Below are 15,148 nucleotides of genomic sequence, written 5' to 3'. Positions count from 1 at the left end.
AAGAGCCAAGAGCTCAACTAAAGCTAAAAAAGATCACAATAATGGTGATTTTTGCAGGTACAAAAGTGATACTGATTTATTGCAATGAACATTGACAAATCATAACCTTGATTCAATGGTTGCTTGCTATCTTACTGCACTCAAATCATTCAACTCAGTTTATTTCAAAGAGTCTCACTTAATTTATTTCCATGTGTAAACTAAAAATTTCAACCAGTTTTTACTTTGTACAGACTGGACATCAATATTAGACAATCAGGAGACGCCATGAAAAGCTATATAAACAACTTTCATTTTTGGCCCATAAAGGGATGTCTTTTCAATGTATTTAATATTTTTGATGAAACTCGAGTGGACTCGGGCATAAGTCCAATTCCGAACATGTTCGAGTACGAGTCGAGATGCACACAAGTCCATGGCAAGACCAAGACCACTAAAATAGGGTCTCGAAACCGAGTTCAAGACCGAGTCCGAGTCTCGACACTTCAACACTGGTACAGTGCGGTATGTTTTGTATGATATATTAACAGAAATGCAATATAACATACAAAACTGTGTCTTTAGATGTGTATAAAAACCTTACGTAATGAAAAGTTATGTTTTTATTACCTTAGAATAAACCAGTTGTATCTACATAGGGAGCGGGCCTATCTACATGGAATTTGTTATGTTGCGCAGCCATGTTTTGTACAGTAAGCTCTAACGGACAAACAGCTCTACAGAGCGCGTTTCGTATATGTTGGTCTTCGTGTGTGTTTTTAGACGCAGCTTGCGTCATCACTGAGTTGAAGACGCACAAAGTAGTAAGTCGTAGTACGGAGAGGAGGAGGAGTAGTCGTCGTCTAGCTGAAGCAATTGATTGTTCTGTCTTAGAAGTTTTGATAAAATGGAGGACCATGCGTATTGTGCACAAGAGCCGACAGAGCGTGAATCTCCGTCGTCAAAGAAGCGCAAACGTGATGCTGCCAGACGAATTAGAGACAAACGGCGGCAGAAATCCAGGATAAACATCGGTGTATCTATTACCAGATGGAAGGCACTGTTGAAAGACAAATGTTTTCAAGGCGACGCCGAAGTTGCCTGTTTTCTGCTAGACTGGTAAGATAATTCAACATTTTCAATGTTTCCACTTTTTCAATGTTTACCAAACAACTGTTTTGTTGAAACGGTAACGTTAGCATTTTATACAAATGGCCATATAACCTCCGAATAATAATGTTTTCCGTCCCTGGGTACTACTCCGGTTGTTCCTGACTTTACAAAGGGGGAGACAAACGTCTACTAACTTACACCTAACTGCCTATGTCGCTGTCAGATCAAACGCTTTGAACAGCGTTGCTATTTACGATTAGCTAACTTTAGTTACTTCACTACTCTCAGCGTGTACTAGATAGCACGCAAGAAATATATCTAATTATAGAATTGTAACAGTAACTTTCGCAATAGAATACATGTTAAATGATTAATTACGTTAATATATTGCCTTACCTTTGCAAAGAAACATCGTTGCTTGTATCACTGCTATCCGCTGTCTCAGTAGACGACATCTTTTTTTACTGTTGCGGCCACCATCGTAATTCGAAAGGGAGGGGTGAGCAAATGACTCAGAGATTCGTTGCAAAACTATAATACAACGCTAGTGGCCGCTGATTTTCAAGAACTGCGCCTTTAATAACTTAAATGTTACACACTGTGGTCTCACCAAATTCAGTTTACACATTAATGCTCTCCTGCTGAATTTAAACTGGTTTTAGTTATACTACAGTATGTAGCACTGAAGTTAATGACTATTTTTCGTAGCCTAATGATCTTCCGGTTTTGCACTTTACAGACGATCCCTTCGGTCTTGTCTCAGCCGGCTCCCACCTGAGATTAATACAAGGCTCGGTTTGTGGAAAATTAAGTTAAAATTCATTGTTTACGTTACATAGAATGAGGTGTCATTTGTGTTATAAGAACGTTTAGCTCACGAGTTATTGGTCAGGGAATCTGCGACTATAGACCAATGTTTATGTACGGAGCTAGTCTTAAATTCTGCCAGCAGGACATTAAACATGAAGTGTTTGTCAGAACTCGCAAAATGTTTTGCGAGATAACGTAAATGTGTTTGCGAGGGAATGCAAAAGTTTTGCAAGGGAATGCAAAAGTTTTGCGAGATAACGCAAAACCTTTAAAAATATATTTTCTCTTCCCTCTCATATTTTTTCCACCCCATGTCACAAAAGGGGCTCCGTAGTCTCCTTTACACACTCTATCGGTGTTTGACTAGCTGATTAATTTAATAATGTCTATAGCAGTTTTCGATTAATATGTAAAATAAGGGCTGTGGTTAACATTATTTAACGTCATATGTGAAATATGAAAAATGTAAAGACTACAACGGCTGTCCAATATCATAAATCATTTTGCAAAAGCATAATGCCTGGCTGTACAAAATATATTTCATTACTTTCCTTCAGCTGCTTTTTTTAATTTAAAAAAAATCGTAAACTAATATTTGTGTGAGATGTAAATGTTTAATTTCTCTTTCCTTTCCTCTCACCCTTTCATCCAGCCAAAGTTATGGTTGTTTGGTCAGTTATGCAATTTGTTTAGATGTTTTATTAATAAAATCAGCAATGTGACAAATTGATTTGCTGCAGAGTTTAAAACTGTTTGTTGCTTGTGGTTTTTAAAACAAATTGATCTTCAAAAGTGAGACAATGAACCATGTCTAATATATTCACCAAACTAAACACATTGGCCACCCTCTTTCTGGCACGCTAAGATGAAAGAGGGAAATAAACATCTGTTTCTCTCAGTCCTTGAAGTTCCACTTCAAGAAGGATCAGATTTCTACATTATAACATGAAATATAATTAGAAATATAATATATTATATATTTCTATATTAGAAAAATATAATTGGAAAAATTCTAAGAACATTTCACAGTTGTTTTCATACTCTCAATAGAATCAAAGCAGTTTGGTAAAATCACACACCTATCCACCCTTTTAACACTCAAAATAACATCCCCAATGATAAAACTTGATATCTTGGGAGCTGGTACACATGTTTAGACAACAAACAATAACACAAAGTACTTAATAACAGACAGTGTGCTTATCTTATTTATGTGGTGATAGCAGATAACAGTCAAGTGAAAAAGAACAACAAAGTAAAGCACAGCACAGGGGGCTGTTTGGTAAAAGCACTATATGCAATTCATTAGCAATGGATAGCGGGTGCAATAAAAAGCCGCGGAGCCCATTTGAGCAAAAGGAGACTATTTGGAGTCTCCGCAGCCCCAGAGAAAGCTGCTGCCTTAGGTGACTACCTATATACAGTACATCGCCTATCCCAAGAGCCATTGGAAACATAGACTGACTTACAGGGAGAGACAGAAAAATAGGAAGGGAATACAGGAGAGATACTGTAGATGTGAATACTCACTGCACTCTTTTGACTCCTGGACTCTTTTTTTCATGAAGGCATCAAACAAGTGTGGCCAACCACTGTTATCCACTGGAACACAAAAACACAAATTAGTGAAAGGTTCTAGTATTGTTTTTGTACCAGGCTAATGATATATACATACTGTAAACATAATCCTCACACAATCCTGTTAGTATATTTAATGTGAAACATGACTTGGTGAACCAACTAAAATGTGTCATGGCTCTGCTTCCTTAGTCATATTTTTCTTGGTCCTGTAGCAGAGCCATGACAAAGTCTTTGGTTATGTGTGGAGAGAAACATATTATTGTCCGTTTGACAGTAATATACGTTCTCTCCAGTGTCTCGTCATTGGCCCCGTTCCTATCGTTTCCTTGTTATCTTTCCCTGATGGTTGACTACCCACACCTGCCCCATGTCATTATCCCTCGTTTGTCTTGCCTATATATACCCTCTTGTTTCTTTGTCTTGTGCTCGTGGATTGTACGTTTTACCGTGTTTGTATAGTTTTACCGTGTTTGTATCGTTTTACCGTTACCGTTACCTTGTGCTTGTGCTCCCGTTCCTTGCCCTGTCCGTGATTGTCCGTAGTCTGTAAGTTTCTTGTGGTTTTTCCCTGCTGTGTTTTTTGGTTTAAGACGTTGTCACTGTTTTGTTTATTAGTTTATTTTTGCCCCCCCTTGGGAAGTGTTTTGTTTTGAGTTCTTGTTCTGTTACCGTGTCCGCCTTTTCCCCCTCGTGGGTTTATTGTTTCTGTTTTATGTCCAAATAAAGTGTTTTTGTTAACCCCTTCATCGCTGTCCTGCAATTGGGTTCTCCGCACACATTCAGTGACAAAAATGTCCCCACATACCAATTTTTTAAATAGTTTGATACATTTGTATTGTACGAGTTTTCCAAACGTGAAATATACATATTTAAAATGTCTAGTGTCTATATGCACATGCATGTTCATAGGGATATAACATTCTGTTAAAAAAATAGTTTGTGCATTACTTTGACCAGGTCATGTTTCTATACAGCTGCGGAGAAAATTAGGAGACCATTTCAAAGTTGTTTTCAGTTTTTCTGAAATTACTATTTTTAGGTATGTGTTTAGGTAAAATGAACAACTAACAATATTTCTCCCAAATTTCGAATACAGTTTTTTTACTATTTGCATTTATTTTCAGAAAATGAAAACTGGAGAAACAGGTCAAAATAACAGAAAAAATTTTTTCAGACCTCAAATACTGCAAAGAAAACAAGTTCACATTCACTTTTAAGCAATACAAAAGTAATATTTGTACATGTATTTAGGAAAAGTTCAAATATTATTTTTTATGTGATAACCTTGATTTTTATTAAAGATTTTTATAAAAGACTTTGTCACTCCCAAGGTTTGATTTTGTTTAAATTCAACAGACACTGGACTGGAATGGCCAAAAATACATCTACAAATGCTGATTAAATGAAAATTGGGAATGGTTTCTATTTTTTGGCTATACACGTAAGTGAGTGCTCTTGTACTGAACATATTCTCACCACAGTTCTCTTCATCTGCTCCATTAGGACAGTCCTGCTGCCCGTTGCAGTGCTGTGGTTGTGGCAAACAAATCGATAGATTCCCACATGGAAATTGACCCAATGGACACTTATCGGACCCTGAAGAATCTACATACAAACAAACACAAACACACGCATATACAGAAACAAGGTAATGCCAAAATGTGCCTGCATTCATATGCAGAGCAGCACAAACACAGTCATGAATAAATGCAATTTGTGAAGAACTGTTTCAGCCGTGCATTAAACCAGCAAAAACTCCAAGACATTGATTCACTAATCACATGTCAAATTAAAGTTCAGGCACTGGATTAATCACAGCAATTATTTTGTACAAAACCTTTTTTTCCTCGTCTTCACTGCTTCTGTGGGGGTCAAATACCTGTTCTGTACAATATGCAACTTTAAAATGCAAACAAACAGATTTCACAAAATTAAAATTGAAAAAAATCACAAGAGAAGGATTTGAAAAGACATTTCTTTCATGATTTTGTGTGCAATGCCGGCTGCCTAAACTGGATTTTGAGCTGATGCATGTGCATACTCTTTGCAGTTGTTGCTTCGTCATTGTTATGGTGCAGTTCTGGAGGTCAGTTCATGATGCTGGTAGGTCACGTGACTGATGGAAGACTTTTGTTGGTAGTAACCCTGCCACCACTCGCGTGACCTCTCAGCCTCGTGACATCATAACGTGTATTGTTGCAAACTGATGACATCCTATTGTGATGCAGGTGTGACCTAACATCATGAAACCAAAATGTTCTTGATTAGAGTTAAGGTGTTAAAATGTTTGACCTTATCAGTTTATCTAGTGAAGTTCACAACTTTATGTTAAAACTGCAGAAGTTTTATCACTTGTGGTGCTTATAACAAAAGTATTTATTACTGTAACACTATTGCACTTCTACCAGGGCTGATACAGTGAAATTAAAATGAAACTTGAGCCTGAATGTGTCAAAAATAAATTAAACTTTTTTCTGTAAAGCTCCCAGCAAAAATGCTTGATTCGGCTGATCCAAAGCCCAGCACTATGTAGGATACTCAGACAGATAGATTTTCCTTTTACGTATGTTTTGGCATCCAGATGACATCCATCTGAGAATGAATTTCCCTTGAAGCAACTGGGAGATTACACTGCAGGGACATTTAATGTATTTTTGCACATTGTGTATTTTTAATGATGTTAATGACATTTTGTGCCAGTTCTTGAGAGAAAGGACATAATTCCTTTTGTTTCAGGACATGAGATAAATATTTGTAATTATTTCTATTATTAATTTGTTTTTCATTTAATTAGCATTTAATCAATGAAATTGTTATTTTTGTTTCAAATCGATGTTCTATTACAGTTTATATGTCAGGAATTATTTCTTCTCGTGGATGGCTTTTAAAGCGATAGTTCACCCAAAAATGAAAATTCTGTCATCATTTACTCTCCCTCAGATTGTTCCAAACCTGTATAAATGTATTTGTTCTGCTAAACACAAAGGAAGATATTTGGAAGAATGTTAGTAACTGAGCAGATCTCGTCCCCCATTTACCATAGTAGGGAAAATAAATACTATGGGAGTCAATGAGGGACGAGATCTGCATGGAACAATGTGAGACAGAAATGATGACAGAACTTTCCTTTTTTGGGTGAACTATTCCTTTAATGTTTTCAAAATTAAAGAAACATTTAAAAATAACTTTTACAATAAACATAAAAATATATAAATATAATATTTTAATGTGGTATCCATTGTATAATAAGCTCAACCATATTTTGAAGTCATGCCTAACAAAACCAATAAGCCTTGATAATATTAAAACAACCACTTACTTTTTGCTTAAATGTAATAAGGTATTGAACTGAACTTTCGCTATAAAAAAAGTCTTTATTATATTCCACATGCAATTATATACCAGGATTTAAAGTACTGCAAGAGGGTATATGGTGTGTGCTTGTTCATTTCTTTTATTCCAACGTTACTATCATATCTCATGACATCACATATTAAAAATCAATGGCCTTTTCGCTTCGTTTTCTGCCTCATTCACACAAGCCATTTATCACTTTCCGTTGAGCATTTCTCATTCTGATTTTCATCTTCTCCATGATCATCTAGCCATCAGCTTCTCACTCTACCCGCAGGATGAATACAAACCACTCCAAGAAAGCAAGTTGGTCTATACACAACACCCTGAGCCGGCACCTCCACATGCTCCTTATCAAACCTACAGGTCAACAAAAGTTCTCTGCCTCGCTCTATCGATCTTCTCCATTCACACATAAAGATGCACACATGAATAATGTCTTGCTGGTACACTCTGAGGTCTGTCATTATTGGGCAGGTAAGTCAGTCACGTGCGTGTCTCTTCTGTCAAGTCTGTCTCCTCTGAACGCACGCAACCCAATTACCTCACCACTCCAGAACCTCATCCTTGACACTGGGATGCTCAAGTATCTCTCCCTCACACGCATACAAACACGTCTGTGTGCACATCATGTGCACATCGTCTCACACATGCACAGATGATCTTTATTATCACTTTAAAGGTAAGTAAGACAGATGGAGAGAGTGAGACAGATAAAGTTAAATCCTTCTAGCTGTGGTGCTTTGAAACTGAAAGATGTGTTTGTCTCACCATATACGCACACCCGTCCCACACATTCTTAAATAATATAATAATCAATATAATTCAGTGAAACTGTTTAGTGATCAAAGAGAGACTGTCTGAAGGCATACTGTTGCACATGAACACATTGGAACACACACGGCTTATTATCTCCGTGGGGACAGTCCATAGTCGTAATTCTTTTTATACGGTACAAACTATACAGTATATTTTATTGGAACACACACCCCTAACCCTATCCCTAAACCTAAAGATCACAGAAAACTTTTTGCATTTTTAGATTTTCAAAAAATCTTATACTTACTTGTCTTTACATTCTTGGCATTTCCTCAACTTTTTAATTCTCTGCCTCGTGGGCAAAAGTTTTCTACTTATTTAGTTTACACTCTCATTATCTCAGTCAACAGAATTGTTCAATTCTTATGAACACATCTGGTTTAAGGCTACAAGTTTTCTCCTGGAAATTACACACTGTAAAACTTTTCTCACAGCTTTCACTTGACGTCTCATTCTGAGAACTTTTCCATGCTAAATCACTGCATCCTGTTATGCTTTGGCTCATGGACAAAACACTTCTTACTCTAGTAAATGAGACACCTATTAAGAATTCATCTTACCTTTAAGACTAATGGATTCTGTTAGGAGGTAATTTGAGTCAGATGCTCCCATGATGTCCCATCAATTAAATCATGTTCTCGTGAGTTTGAGGAGCCTTACTAATTTAAAAAACATAAATTATGAGTGTGCTCTTTCGGAGACAGCTTTATGAAATTACTTAGTGAAATGACCTAGGCCTATCCAAACAAGGTGTCTAACAAAATCTTAAAATAGAAGTTGTAGTCTTTAATGGAAAGGATGTCCAGGTGATTACAGAGTTAACAAGATATCCCAAAAACCTAAACATCTGATTCTGCAGACATTTCAGCATTCATTACCATCATGTTATACATTTGCCGTGAAGAAAACAGCACACCCCTGCATAAAACTCATTTTCAAAAACAACACCACTGCTTGTTATGTGGTTCTAAAAATATACATAACGTACATATGTAAGAATACATTGTAAACAGAGTTTGGCAGAATTGTTATGCGTTGCAAAAACATAAACATGAATCTCATCCTAATAATGTATAGTGAGAGTATTATAGTTAGGGCAGGTTTGATGGATGCAATAAACTTTCAAGCATTAAAGGGATGGATGATACATTCTGGACACAGTTTATAACAGATCATTTATTATTAAAGATGCCAGAAGTCACATTGTTAACGGCGACATGTAGAAAGAGACCGAAAGAGGGTGAGAGAAAGAGGGTGAGGATCCTTCTGTATTTTAGTAGTATAAAAAATATATCCTAAATTCTTCGTGATTTTTTCATTTTGTTTATGATGTTTTTATTAGGGATGAACCGATACCATTTTTTATAGGCCGAGTACAAGTACCGACATTTTTTTTCTGGTACTCGCCGATACCGATGCCTGTACCTTTTCACAACATGAGTGACACTAATAAAAATAGAATAGATTCATAATGACAAACAACTCTACCTTAAACACATTATGAAAAAATAAACAATTTTATGTGCTTGTCACAAACTTTCAAAGCAAATTTCACAACAAATTTCTGTCAGTTCTGTCAGTTATGTCACATGAGGTATCGATCTTTGGTATCGGTGCATTTTTACAAGTACGAGTACATGATCTTAGTATCGGGCCCGAGCATCCCTAGTTTTTATTAATTATAGCTATTCTTTGCACTTTACCTGTCAAGTATACATTGTTTAGGCTACTTTGGCTTTTTTTACATTTGCACTATTATTGTTTTTGATTTGCACTGTTTTGATGCATTTCTCCTGTAAATGATTTGACATTACAAGTGTACATTCTGAGCCTTAAATAAAAGAACAAATAAACTTCTTTGCTGTAGGCGACTCTTTGGACAGGTGAATATGTTGTATTTCAAAACCTTGGGGAATTTTGTAACGTGTGTATGTGTGCGAGTATCAGCATGTGTGTATCTGTGTCCATCAATCTTCTGACGTCTCCTCAATAATTCAAAACACACACGTCCTCACTCTCTCTAACACACACACATTTTGCACCAAGTCTCAGGAGATACGTTTAGATCCACCAACAGATCTAAAAAGAGGATTCACCTATTAAGCATCACAGGTAACTCATTATCACAAAACTATTCCACAAGCTTTGCAGTCCTACACCATAACCAAACAACTACACCAAGTTTACAGCATTAAAGCTACATAGAAAAAAATGCACACAAAACACACTTTCACAGTTGCAAAAACTGTGCAGCCAATAACTGCAGACTATCCCCTACTCAGCTCTGACAAAAGTGCCAGATGAACAGCATTCGTCTGACATTTCCCCTGCGTTTTTTCAAGATCTCACCTCTATTACTGCAGCGCAATGCAGTATGAAAGTCTCTAATTATAACAATTAAAAAGTCTGTTAGCGCATGCAGCTGTATAAAGCCAGTTTACCACATTTATTCATTCAATTACACGTACGAATGATCCGCAAAACTGATAAAGCTTCAGTCAAAAGTGCAACCAATAAAAACAATGACTCCCATGTGACTGGCTAACGGTGTGCCTTATTCAATAGATGCATTCACTCTTCCATTCATCTGCACAGGTATTCATTAACACGTCCGTAAAGCTGCACCACATACGCACACAAGAGACAGAATGAAAGAGAACAAGACTTGGCAAGCCGAGTAAAGGAACACCAGAGAGTGGAAAAGCAAAAGAACAAATATCTTCTGAGATCAGTGTGGTTACCTGTGTTTAGAATAAGAAAGCCATGAGAGAGATACAGTGCGTGGAAAAGATAAAGTGGGGGTAAAAAGTGCCTTACCTGAAAGAAAAGCAAGAGAAAAGGAGAGAGAAGAGAAGAGGAGAGGAGAAAGCATGATGCGTGATGTTCTGAGAGGCAAGTATCGCTAAGGCTGCTTGTCCCTGATCCGAGCAATGGAGAGAGAGAGAGAGAGAGAGAGAGAGAGAGAGAGAGAGAGAGAGAGAGAGAGACCTATATCAATCACACACATTTCACATCACAGCATACTCACTGCTAAACCAACACAGCAGGATTTCTAACACACATGTGTGCTTGCGTAAGGAAACCCATGTGCTCTGTCTATTATTTAAAGGCGTCCTGTTGTTATGTTCAATTGTAACACTGTGAGACAGAGTCTTCTCAATACCATTTTACTGTGTTTGTGCAAGAGGTGTGTGTTTGTGTATTCAAGGAAAAATGGGCAGGGGTGCTTTATAAAAAAATATAGGTTTGCTAAACAAACCAAAAAGCCTACTTTTAAATTATTATAAAAAGTGTCTTAACTCACTAGAACAAAAGAATCATACGTTATTTTGAAATCTGAAATAAATGATGAACTGAGGACGTAAGGCTACTGAAAAACCATGGTGTTCATAAAGTGGAGGCAAATATCACGAGTTAAAAAAGTGTGATATCTCACTTTTAAAATATAAGTTTTCATACCATGACTCATATCCAGAGACTTTCCACACCGATTTTACGCATACGGTTTAAGTACTTTTAACATCCACAGCGCCATCTGGAGGACAATATATGCGAAGACTGCCGTTAAGTCACGCCGAACTACGTCATCACAAGGCGACCGCAGGAGGACAGTAAACAAGCGTCAAACGAGATATTACATTCCGCCTTTTTAAAAGTAAACGGAGATCAAATATGCCCAAAGTCGTGTCTCGGAGTGTGGTGTGCTCGGACACCCGTGACCGGGAGGAGTATGATGACGGGGAGAAACCCCTGCACGTGTACTACTGTCTGTGTGGACAGATGGTTCTGGTTTTGGGTAAGTAGCGACATCACAAGTCTCGATCGACGTCCAAAAACGGACACTGTAGTTGCATGTTTCCGCTCTGTTTCCCAGTCCGAAGCGATTAGACTGACGCTTTTAGATAAACAAAGAATTAACTATGTTTCCAATGTTTATTCTACACTGCTAACGACGCGACAAACTATTGTTTAAAGGTGTTATTATAGCTTAGTTTGTAAAGCATTACATTAGTCATCTGACCTTACCGCGTTCTCACTCTTTACGTAACGAGGCGGCGGTGCGACACATCTTGAAAGTGTGAACACTGAACAGGGAAACCCTTTTAGAGGAGTTGGGCTGATCTTTCACACCACATTGCTGTGACCCGATCAGCATCACTTATCCGGTGTCAGTTTAGACGTCTGGCGCTCGAAAATGTGTTGTCCTTTAGTTTGGTCTGGGGACGTGATATAAGACAACGCAATGTTAGTTTGGCACAGTGACAGTAATGTCTGTGAGTTCTCCATAGTCTTTTGAAAGTGTTCAGGGATCCGTCTAACTTAAATGTCATAGCTTATGGATAGACAACAGTCGACAAGGATTTCAGAATATGTCTGTTCTTTGACGTGTATAATAACAAGCATAATAAAAGATGCAGTAAGGGAAGTGCAACACATGTGTGTGTAATATACATTATTTGACGTGGTGTCGCCTAGTGCTCAAAGTTCTGGACCACTTTACTAACGAGAGTCCCTGCCACTACTGCAAGTGAACAAACCTACTAATTTAGACCTAGTTCTTAAAAGATCTAGGTCCACAGAGACCAAATTACCCGTGTTATATCATCATGTACTGCTGAAAGCAAAGTGTGATTTGCTCATTTAATAATCTCACAGCATGATTTCCTGAAATCCCCATTAAAGTTAGATTGGGGTAGAATCATGACGTGTCATTAATTACTGGCTTGGGCTGCCTTGAGACTCTCTCTTTTTGTTCCAGCACAGCTGTACGCTTCTTGAAATTCTCACTCATTTATTCGCTTCACCAAGAGTGTGATTGTGAAAAATAACACATTGACTTGAAATATAATCAGAACACAAGGATAATTAACAGCTGCTGTTCTCTGCCTTTTATTCTTATGGTGTTATGCATGTGGTTTCCCTCTGTGGAAACTAAATGAGTGTGATTAGAAGTGCTCTGTATGCTATTTTTATTCATCATAATTGAAAGTAAGTGTCATAAAGCTTAATCATTTCAAAGTTTAAGTTTAGGCCAAATTTACATCAAGTAATGAATTCCAAATTTTACCCTCCTCTTGTATTGGGTCCGGGGCACCCTGTCAAGGTTTATTCCTCATTAACAACCAATGTATTGGTCATCTATATTTATCAATAAATAATCGATATATACAGCCGCGGAAAAAAATAAGCGACCTTTTCAAAGCACCATTTCAGTTTTTCTGAATTTGCTAATTATAGGTATGTTTTTAGGTAAAATTATCATTTTGTTTAATTTTTGAACTACTCACAATATTTCTCCCAAATTTAAAAAATATTGATTCTATTTGCATTTATTTGCAGAAAATGAACACTGGAGAAACAGGTCAAAATGACAGAAAAGATGCTCTGTATTTTTCAGACCTCAAATATGGCAAAGAAAACAAGTTCATATTCACTTTTAAGTAGGTCTGTCAACGTTAACGCATTTATTTTGTCATCCTTTGTCTAGCGTTACATATAATTACGCTCTTATTCATGTAGAGGCCTTTAAACTATTTAAGCACGATTTGAAACAGTTGCTTTGACGCATTCAGTATAGATAGACAGCCTCTAGCTGTGGGACGCTGCACAATGCAACTCGACATCGGTCCTGTCTGGTGTGCAGTCCACATACCACAATTTTAACCCGAGATTTTGTTGTATAAGAGGGAATCGTGTTCAAGCGAACATCTTGTAAGTGTCAGAACTGAAAACGCCCTTGTTACTGAAATTACAACTGTTAAGCAGCTTGCACACAGGATGCGCAATGTTTCAAGTCTTACGAAACCTTTACCCTAACCCCCACACCCTAACCCAACTCTAACCATCTAAATTACCTGTGATTGTTAAACTTGCCCAAAAACATGGTTGCGTGATGACGTCAGACTCGAAACACCAAGGATTTAGTGAGAGCCGTGCTGGCCAGAGCAAAGTAGGCAGAGTTATCAAAACAGCTGAAGTCGTTTGATAGTTGTTTTACCTTTCTGTCCAATAGTGTCCAGCTGCGGAACCGCAGCTGCAGTTTCTGAACAGCGGTCACAGAATGTAAAAACCACGCGAACGTCATAAGTAGACCTCATACAACAGTATAAAACAATAAACAAGCCCAGTTCAGGACACATTTAAGTTCTCTTTCATGCTTGAATGAACAAAAAGACACAAGATTATGCCTGAAAGCCCGTTTTGGCTAGCATTTTCGATAGCACAGATTTCAATGTGTTAAATAAAATCCTAAATGAATGCAAAGAGCCGGAAAATGTAAAAGGGTGTCAGATCTATAATGTTAATGTTAATCAAAGAACAAAAGAAAAGAGCAAATCAATGTGTTTTGTAGCTTTAATTCTGTATTTCATTTAGCATTAAAGACTAAAGTGTTTGAGAACTTAATTCAATTTCTGTATATGTCCTATATACAGGTGCTGGTCATATAATTAGAATATCATCAAAAAGTTGATTTATTTCACTAATTCCATTCAAAAAGTGAAACTTGTATATTATATTCATTCATTACACACAGACTGATATATTTCAAATGTTTATTTCTTTTAATTTGATGATTATAACTGACAACTAATGAAAATCCCAAATTCAGTATCTCAGAAAATTAGAATATTACTTAAGACCAATACAAAGAAAGGATTTTTAGAAATCTTGGCCAACTGAAAAGTATGAACATGAAAAGTATGAGCATGTACAGCACTCAATACTTAGTTGGGGCTCCTTTTGCCTGAATTACTGCAGCAATGCGGCGTGGCATGGAGTCGATCAGTCTGTGGCACTGCTCAGGTGTTATGAGAGCCCAGGTTGCTCTGATAGTGGCCTTCAGCTCTTCTGCATTGTTGGGTCTGGCATATCGCATCTTCCTCTTCACAATACCCCATAGATTTTCTATGGGGTTAAGGTCAGGCGAGTTTGCTGGCCAATTAAGAACAGGGATACCATGGTCCTTAAACCAGGTACTGGTAGCTTTGGCACTGTGTGCAGGTGCCAAGTCCTGTTGGAAAATGAAATCTGCATCTCCATAAAGTTGGTCAGCAGCAGGAAGCATGAAGTGCTCTAAAACTTCCTGGTATACGGCTGCGTTGACCTTGGACCTCAGAAAACACAGTGGACCAACACCAGCAGATGACATGGCACCCCAAACCATCACTAGTTGTCAGTTATAATCATCAAATTAAAAGAAATAAACATTTGAAATATATCAGTCTGTGTGTAATGAATGAATATAATATACAAGTTTCACTTTTTGAATGGAATTAGTGAAATAAATCAACTTTTTGATGATATTCTAATTATATGACCAGCACCTGTAATTAGCTCTCAATTATACTGTACTCAATGTTGAACGGCTATAATTAATGTTAAAATAAAGAAAAAATAATCAATTTAATGGAGACATTAGTTGCAGTACTAATATCAGAATGTTGGCTTTCATTCATAAAATGATGTTGTTAAAGAAATCTGTTGTTTCTAC

At 37.2% G+C, this 15,148-nt stretch overlaps 2 protein-coding genes across 4 annotated transcripts in view; one reads left to right on the top strand and one right to left on the bottom strand.

The window, feature by feature from the left end:
• The window catches only part of rxfp2l (relaxin family peptide receptor 2, like), a 41,667-nt gene extending 31,115 nt beyond the window's left edge, over positions 1 to 10,552 (bottom strand). For 2 of the 3 annotated variants that reach the window (XM_057327558.1, XM_057327573.1), the window contains exons 1-2: positions 4,960 to 5,536; positions 3,433 to 3,504 (exon numbers count right to left, since the gene is read on the bottom strand). In XM_057327558.1, coding sequence (XP_057183541.1) covers positions 3,433 to 3,504; positions 4,960 to 5,158 — 271 coding nt within the window. In that variant the 5' untranslated portion in view covers positions 5,159 to 5,536. Of the gene's footprint in view, positions 1 to 3,432; positions 3,505 to 4,959; positions 5,537 to 10,473 lie in introns of those variants that run through there. The other variant, XM_057327565.1, reaches the window with a different exon arrangement.
• Positions 10,553 to 11,243: 691 nt separating this feature from the next.
• Positions 11,244 to 15,148, top strand: part of LOC130545270 (STING ER exit protein) — a 7,970-nt gene continuing 4,065 nt past the window's right edge. Inside the window, exon 1 of the mRNA XM_057319705.1 lies at positions 11,244 to 11,452. Coding sequence (XP_057175688.1) covers positions 11,329 to 11,452 — 124 coding nt within the window. The 5' untranslated portion in view covers positions 11,244 to 11,328. The remainder of the gene's footprint in view (positions 11,453 to 15,148) is intronic.

The sequence above is a fragment of the Triplophysa rosa genome, linkage group LG2 (assembly GCF_024868665.1).
Source record: "Triplophysa rosa linkage group LG2, Trosa_1v2, whole genome shotgun sequence".
Taxonomy (NCBI): Eukaryota; Metazoa; Chordata; class Actinopteri; order Cypriniformes; family Nemacheilidae; genus Triplophysa; species Triplophysa rosa.
Note: the sequence above shows the minus strand (reverse complement) of the source record. Positions and strands in the feature narration are given on the sequence as shown.